This window comes from Botrytis byssoidea (assembly GCF_014898295.1).
Source record: "Botrytis byssoidea strain MUCL 94 chromosome Unknown BBYS_037, whole genome shotgun sequence".
Lineage (NCBI taxonomy): Eukaryota > Fungi > Ascomycota > Leotiomycetes > Helotiales > Sclerotiniaceae > Botrytis > Botrytis byssoidea.
The window spans coordinates 285,209-304,637 of record NW_024065878.1 but is presented as its reverse complement, the minus strand read 5'-3'; the positions used below and the strand labels follow the sequence as shown (position 1 = coordinate 304,637).

At 30.9% G+C, this 19,429-nt stretch overlaps 3 protein-coding genes across 3 annotated transcripts; 2 read left to right on the top strand and 1 right to left on the bottom strand.

Moving 5' to 3' along the window:
• Positions 1-10,931: 10,931 nt before the first annotated feature.
• EAE97_011495 (uncharacterized protein) lies at positions 10,932-11,875 on the bottom strand (the record flags this gene model as incomplete). Its single annotated transcript, XM_038882010.1, has 2 exons — positions 10,932-11,536; positions 11,611-11,875. 2 exons carry the CDS (start codon positions 11,873-11,875, stop codon positions 10,932-10,934), a joined length of 870 nt encoding a protein of 289 aa, XP_038727236.1.
• An 867-nt stretch (positions 11,876-12,742) lies between these two features.
• On the top strand, positions 12,743-16,937 carry EAE97_011494 (uncharacterized protein). Its single transcript, XM_038882009.1, has 2 exons — positions 12,743-16,425; positions 16,486-16,937. The coding sequence occupies exons 1-2, from the start codon at positions 13,118-13,120 to the stop codon at positions 16,538-16,540; spliced, it is 3,363 nt and encodes a 1,120-aa protein (XP_038727235.1). The 5' UTR covers positions 12,743-13,117; the 3' UTR covers positions 16,541-16,937.
• Positions 16,938-17,952: 1,015 nt separating this feature from the next.
• EAE97_011493 (uncharacterized protein) lies at positions 17,953-18,303 on the top strand (the record flags this gene model as incomplete). Its single annotated transcript, XM_038882008.1, has 2 exons — positions 17,953-18,050; positions 18,141-18,303. The coding sequence occupies 2 exons, from the start codon at positions 17,953-17,955 to the stop codon at positions 18,301-18,303; spliced, it is 261 nt and encodes an 86-aa protein (XP_038727234.1).
• Positions 18,304-19,429: the final 1,126 nt, after the last annotated feature.

Genomic DNA, 19,429 nt, shown 5'->3' with positions numbered 1-19,429 from the left:
ATATATATAAAGTTTTATATTTTAAAAAAATCTTAGGAATAAAAATCAAATTTCAATTCAAGAATATATTAATCAAATAGAGAAGTTTATATATTCTTTTTAATAGTATAAAGTAATTATAATAATAATCAGATAATATAGAATATAAATATATTAATAATATTATTCAAATTATATATAAGAATACAAAAACAATTTAGATATTTATTTTATTAATATTATAGATTTATATATAATTAAGAAAATAATATTATTAGAAAGATTATTTCCCTTAATATATACAATTAATCAATTCAAGAAAAATCAAATCTTATTTTTTTTTGATTGAATATATAAAAAATAAAGAATAATAAGAATCAAGATCTCTTATTTAACTCTCAATTTATCTGAATATCAATTTTTTGATTTTAATTAAATAACTTCTAATATCAATATATATATAAATCATTAATATTATATTTAATAACAAAAGAAATTAAAGAATAATTCGTTATAATATAATTAAATATTTATTAATATATTTATTATAAATCTATTATAAAAAAAGTAATTCTTATATTAAAGATTTTTATATTATATTTTGATCTAATTATTTAAATATAAATAAATAAAAGAAATAATATTTATTTATTATTATATATAATATAATCATTTTTGTTGTATAAATAAAAACTAGCTTATTTAATAATTTGAAAAAGGATTATTTAGAAAAATTATCAAAACTATACTTTTTAGAATTATTCAAATTATTATAATATTATTATTACCTCAAGAATTATTTTCTAGGAAAATAATTCAAATGTAAATATAAGATTAAAATAAATAATCTAAAGAATTACAAAACTTAATATAAAATAAATATAGAAAATATATTAATTATTTTTATTTTATTATAATAAATATTTATATATAAATATAATAAATAAGAATCTTTTACAAAATATAAAATCAAATTAATTATTTATAATAATCTTCAAACTAAAAATATAATCGAATTAATATATATAATTATATTTATAGAAAAATCATTTAGAATTATAATAATATTTATAATAAAATACAATTTGAAGATAAAGCAATTTGATATTATAAATATATTTATTAATATTTATTGGGATCTATTAAATATATTTATAATATATTATTTATTTAATGAATTCAAGAAATTAAATAAGTATATATACTTGATTATATATTATATAATCTTTGAGATTTCCTTATTATATAATTTAAGGATTTTAATAATATATTCAAAAATCTAGATTTAAATTAATACAAAAAGGAATCCTATCTTTTATTAATTTAAATTAGATTATTTTAATATTAATTTTTTATCAATAATATATAAATTATATATTATTATAAGAATATTTCTATCATTGATAATATTATTTCTAATATCAAGTTTGTTTATAAATTGAGAATTCTAGATAATATAAATAGTTTTTGAATATTCGGATTATTTATAATTAGAAATTAGGAAAATTATAATTAATATATAATATATATATTAAAAAGATTATTAAGAAATTTAATTTCATAATAATAATATATATATTCTATTATTAATTATAGGATTTAATAAAATTTGATAAATAAGCAATTATTATATTTATATAAATATATCAAAAAAAGATAGAATTAATATTATATACAATTATTATAATTAGAATAAATATAGTATTCATAATATTATAATTTAATTATTTTCTAATTAATCTATTTCTGGATTATATAAAAATAATTAATTATTATATAAAATATTTTGAAATATAAGATATTATATAATTAGATATTATAGAAAATAGATTTTATAGTTTTTATTATTCTCAAATATCTTATTTGTTAATAATAAGAAATCAAGAAAATCATTTTAAGGATTTGTAATCTTTTTATTTAAAGGATTTATAATATAAAAGACTTCAAGATAAAATATAATTATTATATTTATAATTGAAATTGAATTATTAAATATCAAATGTATATCAAAAAAAATATTAATAATATTTTGATTTTTTAAAAAAATCAATTTTATAATCAAATAATTAATTATAATCTTTTATAATAATTAATAAATAATTAGATTAGTAGTAAATAAAAATAAAAAAATTATTATTAAATTGAAATATATTAATATATAGAATATATAATTATATTAGGAATATTCAAAAAATAATTTCTATTTTATATATTTGTTTATAATAGAAATAATAATAAATAGATTAATAAAGAATTTATTATATCAAAAGTTTAATTATTTTATATTTTTATTTAATTTATAAAATATAAGTATTAAAATCAATAAAATTATTTAATATATTTCTTTTCAAAATCCTTTTTTTTTATAACAATTTCAATCTCAAGCTAAAACAATTCAAGCTTCTATTTCTTTTTATTAAACTTGTTACCAAAATCAATTATATCTTTTTTATTAATAATATTATATTTATTATCAAAATCATTATTATTATTTATATCAAATATAATTCTTTTCTTTTTATTCTTTAAAATAATACAAATAAACTGAAATCTAATTTTAAAGCTTATAATAGAAACCCTTATATTAATCTTTATATATTTAATTATAAGAAATTGAAAAATAAAAGGAAATCTTTATTTTTTAATTGAAAAAGGAGATAATAATTTCTTTATTAAAGAAAAGTATATAAATAATTGTAATAATCGAATATTGAAAGAAAAAAAAGAAATATTCTATATTAATAATAAAAAAAAATCAAAATCGAAAAACTCATTATTCTTTTTCTTTATTATTAATATAATTAATATTATAATATAAATAGATTTTTTATTTGAAATAAATTTTTAAATATAATATTAATAGATTATAATAAAATAAAAAACTTATTAATATAAGATATTTATTTATCCAAATTATATAACAAAATCAAAATCTCAAAGTTTTATTAATCGAATAATTAAAGATTTCAAAAAGGTTAAAAGGGATATATATAAATATATAATATATTTTTAGTATTATAAAGAAAAGATTTGTTTTTATTTGAAATATATATTGAAATTCTTATAATAATTGAATAAAAGAGAATAAATATATTCTATATATAATATTATATTTTAAATATTCTTATTCCTTGAATTATATTTAATAATTTTATATATATATTTATATTATATATTATAATTAAATATTTATTTAATAATCAATTTGAGAATAGATATAGAATAATCAAAAAAAGAAAAAAATAGAATTAATAAAAAACTATTTCAATTATTATATAGAAAATTAAAAAGATTATTATTAACAAATTGATTATTATAATCCAAAAAAGTAATTATTATATAATCTTTTTTATTATCAAATTAATGAAATTTAATATATTTAATATATTTAATTCTTTTTAATAAATTATTATTATTTTTATATATATTAAAAGATAATTTTTATTTAAAAATCTATTTTTCAAAATAAAATAATCGAATTTAAATAAAAGAATATAGTTTACCTAAATTATATTAAGAATTGAATATATTATAATATATATTACCTCTAAATAATATTCGGAATAATTTATCAATAATAGTTTTGAAAAATCCAAAATCACAAAAGGATCTGATAATATTATTTATATATATTAATTAGAAAATATAAAAGCATTTGATAGTATAATAAAAATTTATATATTAAAGAAAAAATTATTCTTTTTGGAAAGCTTTTTGAAATAGAAAAAGGTATAATAAAAAGCTAAATAAAAATAAATTACTATAAATTTAAGAAATAAGAAACTATCCTTTTTTTATATTCAAAATTAATCTATTTTTATAATTAAAAACTTTTTATATCTATCAAATTTTATATAATTCTATTACCGCTATGAAATATTGTATATATTTATTACTCGAATCAAAGATTACAAATACTCAATTAATATTACAATATATATAATTCTATATATAAGAAATCAATAGATTAAATTATTTATTTGAGAATTGATACTCATTTTGTAGCTATTTGTATGTCACGGCGCCAACTACATGTTCTGTAGTTGCCTTCGTGCCTCAGGCATAGACCACTAGCGTGCCCTACCTCTTATAAGTAGGGCCTCACTCTTCCATAGCTCTTCTACCCTTATGGTACAATATAGGTCTTTACCCGTACCTTGACATTGTATTTATATAATAATTTTCTTTTTTTTTTTTATAAAAACTTATACATTTTATATACCTTTTATTCCTTTATTGAATAATATACCTATCAGATAAATAAAAAGTATAATAATTATTTAGAGAAAGTATTCACTAATATTTACAGTATATATTACCTACTAATTTTTTTTTGTTTATTATATAGATTATTTGATATAATTATTATAATATTAATTGATTTGAAGGGTATATCACAGAATTTATTGTTTTATATAATAATATATAATTGAATATAGTATTCCTATAAAATATTTATTTTTATAATTATTATATAATTTTCTATTTATTTTATATATAAATTCTAATATCTAATTAAATAACTTTATTATTCGATTAGGATATATAAAATAAGCATAATCCTTATAATCATACCACAAGTTAATTTAGTTTATTATTATTATATATACCTATTATATGATTAGAGTGATCAATTGACATAGCTATCCCTCCGTGATAATAAAATAAAAGATTATTGAAAGAAATTAAATAATAATAAATCAAATACTTTTTATAAAATAAAAAGTATTAAATTAATTTTTTTTTAATTCATTTTAATATTAAAAGAATTCAATACTTTTTTTCTAATATTTTAAAAGAATTTTATTTATTTAGTTCTTTAGATTTGTTTTATATTAATTCGAGAATATTTATTAATCTTTAAAGTATAATATTGTTTTATTAATTTATATATTATAATATCAAATAATTAAAACAAATAAAAATAATAAGAAGATAATATAAGTAAATTAATATTATTTTTTATATAAAAAGTAATAAAACTATTTGTAATATAATTTGAATAATTATTTATAATCAAAAGTTAAGATTATTAGTAGGTATATAGACTCATAGAACAACATAACAGGAAAGTACAATTTCACACTCAAATTTATCAATTTCAAAACTTAATCAAAATTCCAAATTCTATTTAATATTATTTAGATCAAAATATAAAATTTATATAATATATAAAAATTAAATTTTAAAAACGAATATTGAATTTAAAAATCAAACAATATATTTTCTTATTAAATTTTTTAATAAAATATTATATAGTTAATTATATAAATTTGAATTTTTTTTTTTTTTTTTGAAATAAAACTTTTATTATATAAAATTCTTATATTTAAAAATAATAATTCTTAATTTCAAAATCAAATATCAATTTTTTGAATTTTAATTGAATTATCAAAACAGCTTTTTTTAGTATGAAATTGTACTTTTCCTCTTAAATGTTCTGTGAGTCTGTGTACTCACTGGTGGATTGATTATTTAATACTTTCTTGGATTTTAATTTGAAAACTCTTTTTAATTATTTTAATTTATAATTATTTAAAATCTATTTATTTATATTCATAAAGAATTATTAATTTCGAAATATATTCTTTGAAATCTATATAGAATTTGTATTCTAAGTTTTGAAAATGATTATAAATAATAGAGTATTTCCAATTATATTAATATATTCAAATATAATTATTTATTCTTATTTATCAATTATAACTATTTAATTCAATTTTTAAATAAAATCAATTATAATATATATATTTTGAATATTTTTAATTCCAAATTTAGTTTTATTTATATTATATATATTATTTAATTTATATTTTTGCTCAATAAAATATATACAAAATATATCAAATCAAACCTGAATATTCTTTAAAGTTATTTCTTTAATTTGATTAAACTCTAATTAATATAAATAATATATTTTAAATTCTAAATATTATTTTTAAAATTTATAGATTTATTTATAATCTATAAATGGAATTTTTATTGAAATAGGATTTAGAAATAATATAATCTGAATATATTGAAAACGAATTTCATTAACTATTTTCTTTATTAATATAAATATAATAGGAAATTTAATAATAATAAATCATAAAATTCATTATATAAAAGTATTTTCTTTTATATTTAAAAGAATTTAAGTTATTTTATAAATTTGGGAATATATTTTTGTCACGGAATTCACCGTCTTGTGCAACAACACGTGATTGAGCATGGCACTCCTACGAAGTGCTTATTCCTATGATCACTATATAATTTTCTATTCATTTTATATATAAACCTTAATATCTAATTAAGCGATTTTGTTGCTTGATTAGAGTATATAAGATAGGTATGATTCTTATAATCATATCATAAGTCAATCTAGTTTATTATTATTATATATATCTATTATATAATTAGAGTGATCAATCGACATAGCTATCCCTCCGTGATAATTTTCTTTTCAGCTGACCTATTAGCTAAAATAAACTTAAAAACTTCAAAATATTTTGTAGTTTTTCTAATTAATTTGAATTCTTTTAATTAAAATACAATTATAGTTTTTTAAAGCTTTTCTTTAATTTGAATAGGTATAGAAAATGATTGGATATATATAATAAAAGTTATTACGATTTCAAGTTGGTGATGGGCTAAAAGTCTTCGAGTTTCTTATATGTTCGAGTTCCCCATATGTTATGTTATCATTGAAAGTATTTTATATTTCAATAATATTGAATATTATTAATAATACACTGAAATATGGGGATCTATATATTTCTAGTCGAATATTACATATTTTGATTGATTTAAATCTAATAAGGAAGGAGATTATTCAAAATATATAAAATTCAAGAAAAAATATATGAATTCTCATATTTTAGTACATTCTTAGTATAGTTTTGTATGTATGATATATAGGAACATGGATATTATTGGTTATTATAGATACTAGTGTGCGTATTATACTCTCTATATTAGCCACAGTAATACTATCGTATACTAATTACAACACTGATCGAAAGCAAACAATGAAGAAGACGATCATGGGCGAGCAAAACTTCGCGTCCGCCTTTTAATTTCCGCTATCTCTTGTGTCTAAAATCCACCATGCCCCGTATCAACTACGTAGAGTCTAATAATCCAAAAGTGAGTATGTAATATATAATTATCGTTGTCTGTAGTAACGGATTGTGATTGCTGAGCAATTCTCTTCTCATGTATCTCATCATCAACGACATCAGGTAATACTCTCACTATTACTCTTGCTATCATCTTATCATCCATAAACCTGCAGATTATGTCATCGTGGTTGCAAACCCCCATTCCTCACTTCTCACCTCTTTCCTTCATCCATCTCCTCACAGATCAAGCCAGATCCAATCCCAAATTCAAGATCATCACCACAACCTCCTAACTCTAAGATATAAAATCCAAGAACCCAAGAACCCAAGAACCCAAAAATATTTTTCTTAATCCATAAAACCCAACAAACTTAAACACCTCTCACAATTCTCAATCTCTACACACAAATTTACACATACCTATCATCCAACCTACCCACCTATCCACCTCATCAACCAATCCAAGCCCCACATTATACCTTGTTACATTGCACCATAAAGCCAAGAACCGAAGCGAAAACCGAAGCGAAAATTTCATCTCATTTAATTCGATTTGACTTAATCCGATCTGAATTGACTTAACTTTACTTAACTTGATTCTAATTGAACCCGAATGCAAACATAATATATAAAATAGATACATTTAGTAGAAATATATACTAATTCAATCCAATCCAAGCCACCAACTAAACCACCTGAAGATTCTCAATAAATTTATCAAAAGAGGAATAAGTAATAAGAGATAAATAACCCGCTTGTAAGAGTTGAGGCCCCGGCTTATCGCACACCACCCATTTTTCAATCTAATTTTTTAAAATTTAATAATAAATCAATCATACAATATAATCTTATAAAACTTGAATATTATATTAATAAATAATAATTAATCCTTGTATTTCAATTACATTTTTAATCTTGTAAATCAATCTTTTAGTATATAATCTGAAATCTAAAGGATTTACTCTATCCCAGAAAACTTGTAATTCATATTTCAATTTCTTTATAAAAGTAGATATAAATAATAGCTTTTTTAATTCCTCTTTTATTTATTACTATACTTTCTCAATTAAATTAAAATCCAAAAAGAAAAATAGCTGATCAAAGTCTTATATATTATACTTCAATCGAGTTCTATAAATATATTTAAAATATATTTTAGAATTATTCTTTATAAATATATATTCAAATCCTAGTTTATTAAATAATAAGAATACAATAAGCTCAAGGATTTATTATATATATACTTTGAAAATAATATTTTTATTATCCTCAAGTTTTTTCAAAAAGATTAATAGAGATTTATAATTCTAGCTAATCGTATCTCATATTATTATCAATACTCTTTTTAATTAATATATTAATTTAATATAATTAGTATATCTCTTTTTATCAATTTGTTTAGTAATCTATATTCTATCTACTTTTCCTAATTCAAAAGTATTTTTATTCGATTATATAATTAGCCTCTAATTCTTCTCTTTTAATCTAATAGTAGTAGTATTACTAATTCTCTATCAGTAATATCTATATATAAAATCTAATCTCTTTTTTGCTTGTATTCTTAAGATAAAGGGTTTAGAATATGCTATATACTTTTTATATCTATATCAATACAATTCCTTTCGAATTGTATATATTAAAGCCTCAATGCTAAATATATTTTTAATTTATTCAAAAGTTATTCTTCTTTCACTTCAATTTTTAGCAATTATTCTTATAATTTAACAAATCTTTTTAATAATTATTATAAACTTTTAATAAACTTTCCTTTTTCGAATTTTCTTAATTGAATTAGATTTAACTATATTTCTTATAGTAGATTATAGTATATCTAAATTTAAAATAATTCATCCCTAGAATTTTCTATCAATTCTAATTTGAATAACTCTAGAACATCAAGGAGTATGCCAATTTTAATAAAATTTATAATTATTATCTTTGTAATCATATTTAATATTCAATTTGAATTTGAGTTGAAAATAATGAATTTTAGAATAATAATTGAATTTTTAAAATAAGGTATGCGAAATTAGGTGGCTACCCTAATCTCGCTTAAATGTGCAATAAGCCGGGGCCTCAACTCTTACTATCCATTCATCCATCAATTTTTCTATCTTTCTATCTTTCTATTCATCTGATATTTAGATTTATATTCATAGTACCATACCATCATCACCCATTCACTCATCCATTTCTACACCTCCCTCGATGCAGATTTTCATTTCTTACCAAATCAATCATTTGATTAGTTGTAGTCAATATTATAAAGATTTTAATTACCTGGAAGAATAGAAGAAGAGAACCGATACCCCCCCTCTCCATCCTCTAATACCAATCCACAAATCTAAACTACAATTTTCCTACCCCAAGCCCCCGTCTCAAACTCATTTACCAAGTCAATATTTCAACTCCTATATGTCCCCTCCTCATCTTCATACCAGATCCATCTACCATTTCACCCATCCCCCATCCCCCATCCCCCATCCCCCATTCCCCATTCCCCATCTCCTCATCTCCATCCACTAATTCATTCATTCATCCACCCATCATCCAGAAATACTAAGGAACACCAAGGAAAAAAGATAGAAAAAAGATTGTTATCGTCATTACAATATCGCTCTACTCACCTCAATCTCATTCATCTCATCCCATCTCATTCCATTCCACTTTTCCACATAAATCAAAATCAAAATCATAATGTTTCTATATTTTCATATTTACAATTTTAATCATCCCCATCATCCCCATCACCATCACTATCCCCTAAATCTTTCCTTCTTATACCCCTCCTCATATCCCCTCCCCAAACCCCATCCCCTCAGCATTCTATACCATACCATAATAAAACAATCTTCCCATCCCAGAATATATAAATATCTCCCCTATAACAAGTAGATTCAAATCCTCGATTTGTTTCTGTGATTGTTAGACATTATACTTCTAGCATCATATATCGTATATCATGCACCGCACCATACATCATATATCACTCATCCCCGTTCCCATAGAATCCTCCTCTCTCCTCCTCTCTCCTCCTCTCTCCTCCTTCACCCATTCTCTCCCACCCACAATCATCATCATATCCCTAGATTTCCAAACTTCCAAACTTCCAAACTTCCAGTTACCAATCTTCAATCTCAAACACCCAGTTCAGTACCCAGTCCAGTACCCAGTCCAATACCCAGTCCAACACCCAGCTCCCCGTATCCATCCCACTACACTGCCCTCAAAACCCCCCATCATATCACCCAGAATCCCCCCCCTCAAGACCACCCACCTACAACCCCTCCACACACTATCATTCTCCTATCTAAATTCCAAACTCTAGAACCGGACTATCTACCTACTAGCCAAAACACCATTGCTAGCCTTTTCTTGAACAGTTACTAATGATGGATTTTCTCTTTCTGTTTCTATCTTGTGCTCAAACTTCGAGGTTCTGATATTTTTTCATTTTTTACTGCCGGATGGTTTATTAGATCATGAGTATATTGATGATATAATCACAAGTCTAGTTGTTGAACCTATGTATGATATTAATTCTATAAACAGATGCTACTATTAAATACATCTTTTCGTACCATTGAATACATCTTATTAAATTGTGGAATACTAGTCCTTTTCCCATCTACATTTAAAATTATGTCCTATATATGTAAGAACTGGTATTGTTGCTGAAATGTACAGACTCACGAGTATTTCCCTTTTACGAAATGAAAGACTTAGCACGGTGACTAGGCTTCTACCAGAGGGTTGAAGTAGATCGTGCTTCATGATCCAGTACCTTGTACCCATGGGCAGTGAGACTCGAAGCCGGCATTCCGTATTCTTTCCCCTCATAACAACCATCTATGCCAAAGTGACTGGCTTTGGCTTCCATATCGCCCAACTAAAAGAAATCACAACTTTTATGGCAGCAGCAAGCCAGAGAGCAGCAGATAAACCAGCCGAACTTCGACTGATCCAACCCCCAGCAATTCCACCAGAAAGAATAGCAAGAACAGCTCCTACTCTTCTATTCCTCTTAACATTATTTCGTGCAAGTACTTTCGGGTCTGAAGCAATGTCACAGTAGACACTGGTCAAAACCGTAGTAGGAATTTCATTGAAGCCCAAGATTCTCGATGTAACAATTTGACCACCAGATTGAAATGCCAAGAATGCTAGGGGAATCAACTCGATAAAATTGACTTCATCCTCGATTGACTTCACACCAAGTGGTTCTGGTACCACATTTCTTTGGACCAATGCTGCGGCTATTATGATACAGATTCCTTGTAACAAAAACGATATGGATAGGATCCCACGAATCTTTCCGGCGCCGAATCGTCGTGTTTGTGCGAAAAAGAGACACCCGCAGAGGAAGAAGAATATGGAAATTAGGGACTTGACCCAACCGTATGGATGACTGATTGGTTGACCGGATGCGCCGAGAGCTAGAAAGATGGTATTACCTGCGAAAAGATAGATTAGTAATGAACATAGCATAAATATGGTCAACAGACTGAAGCATTGCAGAAACGCATACCGGTTTGCATAGAAACAAAACATGCCCAAGCATTGTAGGCACTGCTGTCGCAGATACCAGATACGAGCGCACATGCTATCATTGGCAAATCAGCATGAACGAGAGTTATCTCTTCGCTGAAATGGGATTTTGTTCTAGCCCATAGAGAATCGTGGGATTCTTTAATAGAAGCATTGTGAGATCGGCTGGGGGAAGGAAGTTCTGTTGTTGGAAGGGAACTTTGAGCTGCAGGACCCGATTCTTCGATTGAGCGGGCTTTCACCATAATTGGTCGAATTAGTCACCGAGTACTTGCTTGGGACGATTGATTGATGAATCGGTGAATTGACGAATCAATAATTGAGCATCGGTACTCGAACAAACGAGAGATAAGGTAAGGTAAGGTAATGTACTTGGGTATAGTACAAGTCAGAACACAAAAATGAAGATATACTTAGTCTCCGGGACAGCGTAGAGTCTCATATATATAAATGTCAATATAAATATCAATACATATTAAACACGGGAAATTCTATGACGGAATGAACGACCCGTATTGGATAATGCCGGCCATTCGAATTATTTTTCCCTTATCATGACTAGGAAATCTCATACTTTGTACGTAGACAAGACAAAAATAAAAGAAAAACTCAGGAGAAAGCTCGGATTGAGTCGGTATCGGCAATTATCAATTATGGATTATCTAATACCCACCCACTCACTCCAGCCGATACCCAGTCCAGTGCCCAGTGCCCACCCACCTCCTATCAATCCTTGATTAGAAAAAGAACCCTTAATGGGTCCTCAGGTCGTCAGGTCCTCTTAAAAAAAAAAATGAGATGGGAATTTTCAGTTTCGCATATGAACCAATCAAGAATTTCATATCTGACATTTACTCATTCCAACCAATGAAATCCCTCCCATCTCCAACTTAATCATCCGTTTGATAAAGACTCAAAGCAAATATCATATACAATCTCATAAACTAAGCCCAAAGTAGTTACCTCCTCCTCTAAAATGTCTGAATTTTCCCGTAGGGTCTTGTCTTGTCTTGTCTTGTCTTGTCTTACATGTGATTTCTAACTATAAACTCCTTAGTGGCACAAGCTGATTGCGCTCCACCCACCAAAAAAATTCCATTATCTATAATCTTTTTTTTCTTCACCCCTCATACTCTTTCTCTTCATCCTTCCTCTTCCCTCAAACCCTTCGTTTTGATAATTATCTTAGCCACACGCGGCCAAGATACAACTTCAAAATAGAAAAACGAGATTCAAATCTTCTTGTTTTTCACTTCTTTCAAGTCTTACAAGAGACTTCATTCTGCTCGGTCAGAAACTCTCCACTCCCAAATCCCGACAATCTTTGCGAATTGCGACCATTACTAGGTTGCCTTCGACCCAAAGAACACATTTTTCCCATTTTTCAAAGAATTTTCTTCTCACGAATCAAATTTTCCTCATTTAGAAGACGAATTACATCGATACATTAATATTACACACTTTCGAAACTTTCTCCAGGCATTATAATGCCACATCAGGAATCTCCCACTCACGAGATGCCTACAATGATTTCGAAGGCACCAAATGGTGTTGCCCCCACACAAGAGGAAGTTTCCGGTATCCTCGATAGCATTTTCGAAGCAAAGACATCCGCCGCATCAGTCGATGCATCTTACGCTCTCTGCGACCTTCTTATCAACTCTGTCGGTTTCCGCGGACTTCAAGATTATGGCATCTTAGCACAAGTCAAGAAGGCTGCGGCCGATAAGAAGAGTGGATTAAGAAGAGAAAGCGCTCAAAATCTTTTGGGTGCTCTCTTTGAACGTTTTCCTCCCAAGCAAAAAACCGCTGAGGTTGTCTTCCTCTTGCAAGATACTACCTTGGTACCATGTGCATTCGATGCTCTCGCCGATAAGGGAGCTGTCGTTCGCGATGCTGCTCAGTATGCTCTCGACGCATTATTCTCCAACTTGAACGCCGAAGGTCTCGTCTATGGACTCCTCCCAATCCTCATTGCTTATCTCGCCAAGCGAACCGGAAAGTGGCAAGGAACCGTCGCTGCATTCAAGTTAATACAAAAGATGGCAGACAAGGCGCAAATGTCTATTGGTGGTAGCAAGGAGGAAGCTGATGAGAAGGACTTGTTGAGAGAAATCTTGGGTGCAAAATTGGCACAATTGATTCCTCTTGTCGAGGCTGGAATGCACGACTTGAAGTCCGAGGTTGAGAAGCAATCTGTCACCACTATGACTTCTTTGACCACCCTTCTTTCCAACGACGATGTTGCTCCAAGAATCCCACTCTTGATCGAAACCATGCAAAAGCCAGGAAAGGAGACTCTCCAAAAGGCCATTCACGCTTTGTCTCAAACCACTTTCGTTGCTATTGTAACATCTCCTGTTCTTGCTCTCCTCACACCCCTTCTCGAGAGATCTCTCAACGACCGCTCTACCGCACAAGAAGTTTTGAGACAAACCGTCGTCGTTGTTGAGAACTTGACAAAGTTGGTTCACGACCCTGTCGAGGCTCGTACTTTCTTGCCAAAGTTGCAACCTGGTATCAAGGGCGTTTTGGAACGTGCATCTTTGCCAGAAGTCAGAGAGATGGCTGATCGTGCCATGAAAGTCATGGACAAGGCCATGAGTGATGATGCCGGAAACGTTGCCAACGGTGTCGCACACGTCACTAAAATCACTGCCGCTGATGTTTCCAAGGTTCTCGAAGCTGAGATCAAGAAGGCTGGAGGACTTGCCGATAACTCAGATATCGCTAAACTCACCAAATCATATATCTCTGATATGCTCGTTGAGGATGTCAACCATCGTCAAATTGAACGTGTTGCTGCCAACGTCACCCCTTACCTTGAGCACATCATGAAGCAAGAAGGATCGGCCGCTACTGTCGGTAATGCTGTTCAACAGTTCTATCTTGAGGAAGACCACCGAAAGTTTGGACAACCAGTCAAGGAAGATGATGGCGAAATTGAAATCGTCAACACCAACTTCTCTTTAGCATACGGAGGTATGCTTTTGCTCAACCACACCAACCTGCGCCTTCTTAAGGGTCACAGATATGGTCTCTGTGGTCGCAACGGTGCCGGAAAGTCGACTCTTATGAGAGCCATCTCAAACGGTAAACTTGAGGGTTTCCCAAGTCAAGATGAACTCCGAACATGCTTCGTTGAGCACAACCAAGGTGAAGATGCTGATATCAGCATTTTGGACTTTGTCGCAAAGGATCCAGAAATTGCAAAGGAAGGTCGTGAACGTATTTCCGAGGTTTTGTGCGAAGTCGGCTTCACTGCTGGTCCAGAAGGTCGTCAATCTGAGAAGGTTGGATCCCTTTCTGGAGGTTGGAAGATGAAGCTTGCTTTGGCCAGAGCTATGTTGATGAAGGCTGACGTTCTTCTTCTTGATGAACCTACCAATCACTTGGATGTTGCCAACGTGAAATGGTTACAAGAATACTTGAAGGCTCACACCGAAATCACCAGTTTGATTGTTTCCCACGACTCCGGGTTCTTGGATGAAGTCTGTACCGATATCTATCATTACGAGCCAGGAAAGAAGCTTGCCGTCTACAAGGGTAACCTTGCTGCTTTCGTCAAGCAAAAGCCAGAAGCCAAGAGTTACTACACTCTCTCCGACTCTCTTGTCAAATTCAAGTTCCCTCCTCCAGGTATACTTACTGGTGTTAAATCTCAAACCAAGGCCATTCTCAGAATGTCCAACTGCTCATACACCTATCCGGGAGCTACCAAGCCATCTCTCCACGAGGTTTCTTGTCAATTGACTTTGTCTTCCAGAACCGCCATTATCGGTGGTAATGGTGCCGGAAAGTCTACTTTGATTAAGCTTCTCACTGGTGAAACTATTCCAACTTCTGGAAATGTTTACAAACATCCTAACTTGCGTATTGGATACATCAAGCAACACGCCTTGGAGCACGTTGAGATGCATTTGGAAAAGACTCCCAACCAATATCTCCAATGGCGTTACGCTAACGGAGATGATCGTGAGGTACACATGAAGCAAACACGTATCTTGTCTGATGAGGATAAAGCTCAAATGGAAAAGATGATTGATCTTGGTGATGGAACCGGTGCAAAGCGTATCGAAGCTATCATGGGTCGTCAAAAGTACAAGAAGACTTTCCAATATGAGATTAAGTGGGTTGGAATGTTGCCAAAGTACAACTCTCAAATCTCTAGAGAAACTTTGGTTTCCCTTGGTTTCAACAAGTTGATCCAAGAATTCGACGATCATGAGGCATCTCGTGAAGGTCTCGGTTTCCGTGAGCTTACTCCAACAGCCATCTCTCAACATTTCGAGGATCTTGGACTTGACCCTGAGATCGCCAATCATAACGAGATCTCTGGTCTTTCTGGAGGACAAAAGGTTAAGGTTGTTATCGCAGGAGCTATGTGGAACAACCCGCATCTTTTGGTTCTTGACGAACCTACCAATTTCTTGGATCGTGATTCTTTGGGAGGTCTCGCTGTTGCTATTCGTGACTACAAGGGTGGTGTTGTTATGATTTCTCACAACGAAGAATTCGTCGGTGCTCTTTGCCCTGAACAATGGCATGTTGTTGCTGGTCGTGTTACTCACAAGGGTACCATGGCTATCTCCGCTGATCGCTTCGAAGATAGCAGACCATCAAGTGGTTTCAACAGCAGTGTTGCAAGTGCTGCAACAAGTGCTAGTGCTAGTGCTGTTAACAGTGGAGCAGAGGATAATGGAGATCTTGGCTTCAAGGCCAAGAAGAAGAAGAAGAAGACCAAGAAGGAGCTTAAGGAGTCTGAAGTTAGAAAGAGACTTAGACACATTGAATGGTCAGTTGATCTCCTGTTTGCCAAACTTTATACTTGTACATCATACTAACAATATCTTAGGCTCAACTCTCCAAAGGGTACTCCTCATCCAGCTGACACTGATGACGAATCATAATGGAATTGGAACAAGTCAGATACCAAAATTTGCTTCTTGCATATATGTTCATATTCATTAGAACGCGGTCGCCATTAGAGGGTCATTTATCTCTGGATGGATCGACACGTATGATATAAAAGCGATGTTCTTCGCAATTTCATTTTATGATTTCATGATCAATAGGGTCATGTGAAAAGAATGGCGTTATGCGTACTTTATAGACGGGGTGGATGGGATCTAATCTTTCCTGATAAATGTCTTTTTGAAATGAATGTTTGAGTTATGATAGGACGGGTTTGTCCAGTAACTAGGAGGATAGATCAATAGATAGGTAGATAGATAAAAGGATGGGTGGACGCCAATGCCTATGTTCAGAGGCTGGAAATTGAATAGTCAATTTAAAAATATCCGTTCCTATGGAAGTGCATGTGTTAGTGAGAGAAATGTGTGAATTATTCAAGATGGAGATGGCGAGATTTTGTTTTTCGCCCCCTTGCACTGCTGGCTGGCGATTCTCGCTTCGCCTGGCCCCCACCCACTCTAGTTCTGAGTAGATAATTGGTTCGATCCCCCAATTTGGGGAGTGTGTGAGAAAGGTAGATACGTCTCCATCTATTTTTGAGTGGTTGTTTTATAATGGTATCATGAGAAGTCTACTTTTATATCTGTCTGGCATCTCCGCAATCCAGTTGTGACTAGGTATTTATTTAGATGATACTCAAGAACCTTTCTTGATGTGCGCACTTTATAGTATCATCCTCGCTTCTCTCTTTCTCTCTTGCTTACCTTGTACGTGTTTCGTCCGTTCCGTTCCGTTACTTTAATTCATGAAGCTTTTTGTTACAGCACACACCCAACTTATCTTTCTTTCTCCCCAACAGAACAGAAGAAATAAATCAAATTCATCATGTCCACCTCCACCATCCTAACCTCTCTCCATGGTCTTCCGGCCCACGCTCCTCTCTCTGGTATATTAGTAAATCTTGTATATCCGGATAGTAAAGGATGTTTGCTCGTTGGTGTTTCTTCTGCACTTTGGTCCCTTGCTTGTGATGGGTTGTCGTTGTCTTTTTGTGGGGAGGGGGAGGGGGAAGGGGTAGTGTTAGATGGAGATGGAGATGCTTGGTGAAGAGTTTTGTTTGAGGGATGGTAGGTTGGAGGATTTTGCTTTTTTGTGGAGGGCATGTAATGGGATAGTTGGGATGGGATTGGTATGGTTAGTCGGTTGGGAAATGTGCTAATGGGTGTTGAGATAGTGAGTTATCTGTTTGCTCCGGTGAGTATTTGGGATGGGGAGTGAGTTTTTATATTTTTGAATGTTCATGTGTTGAGTGGCTTGAGTTGAGTTGATTTGTTTCGTCTTGTGTTGGAAGGCGTTTGCGGTGTCTTATTATATTGCTTTGATTATTGATAAGTTCCTCGTTACTATCATGGAAATCAAAACACAGTCTTCGATTCTTCTTAATACTGTGAGTTTAGGTGTTACCCGCGGACCAGTAGGAAAACACCAATGGGATGGAATGATTGGGTACGTAACAAACAACTATTTTATAATCAGAATACTCCTCCCATCCCCTCTCCTCATCTCCCACAACTAATCACCATCCCAAACCCTCAGGCCATCGAATTCCTCAGCAACCCCCACTCTCCCCCTCACAAAGCTCACCCTCTTCCTTTCCTCCTCTATCTTGATCTCTCCCGCCCCTTCAAATGGCTGCGCATATCCATCTTCATCGGAATCAGCATCACCGTTCTCTTCTACTCCACTATCGGTATCTTGATGATTATCTGGAGTTCTCCCACGCAGACGAAACGCGGTAAATGCATCTCTTGACCATGGAACAACAATACGCCCAAATCTACATGTCGCCAGTCGGCGGTAGGATTGGGGATTGATTTGCTTTTGCTCGGTTGCTATTGAAGGCGGTGGGGAGCTTTGTTTACCGTGGAGGAGGAAGGTAGTTGTGTGGATTGTGTTTTTGACGGGGATCTTATGGGTGTTTTTCTTTCAGGCCATTCCTTTGATTTGATTTGATTCGATTTCATTTCTGGGCCTGCGAACGTTTTCTGGTGACTGGTGTTTGGATAGTGCGTGCATAGTTTCTGCTCTGAGCGTGTATTATCGATTCATCAACAAACAGAGTAACACGAAAGATACAACGCATGCTCTCCAGAACGTGATTATCTGTTCGTAAGCACCCTCTCCTTACATTCAAATATTGAAAGATTGTTTCCTAACGCAAACAGATTGCCAGAAATATTCATCGGAGTCATTGTTTCCTGTATGTCTGCAACGTGGATCTTCTCCGTCAATGAATTCCACATTTCTTGGCTTTGAAATGGAAATTCTTATTCGCGTCGGGGAGTCTCTGGAAGATAGGGAGAGTTGCTTGTGCGAGGTGAGGTTGCTTCGGGAAGAGGTGGTTATGGGTATAGGAAGGGCTCTTGTGTATTGTATGGGGAAAAGAATGATTTGTGGAAGGACTCTTGGGAGGACGAGACTTGCGAAACTGGGGGTTGAGCTTGCGAGGGTGGGAAATGTGAAGGTAGATTTTTGGAAGGGGTAAAGGTGTGCGTGGGTAGATGGAGTGCTTGATGAGAATTGTCTACAGCGAGATGTTTGGTGAACTTGTTGTGAATGGGTGGGGATAGGAGGGATGAATGGAGAAGCTTTGAAAGCTCGTCATGTGAGATTAGTGTTTGTCGATTCGCTTGACTCAGGGTACAAATTGGTGATTACTGGGGGAGAAAATGCTTCGAATAGAGCTTTTGGATAGCAATTTACCGGTAATATGGTTGCACAGGATAATGTGGGGCTCGAATTTCCAGGGCGACTGCAATTTTGTTGGTTTCATGTTGTATGTGCGGCGCAGACGGTGGTCAATATCTACCCGAGCGGAGCAGTCA

Excerpts from the sequence above, each read along its gene's own strand:
- EAE97_011494 (XM_038882009.1), top strand. The coding sequence starts at position 13,118 with ATGCCACATCAGGAATCTCCCACTCACGAGATGCCTACAATGATTTCG. Across the intron at positions 16,426-16,485 it reads AGACTTAGACACATTGAATG|GCTCAACTCTCCAAAGGGTA; the intron begins GTCAGTTGATCT and ends ACAATATCTTAG.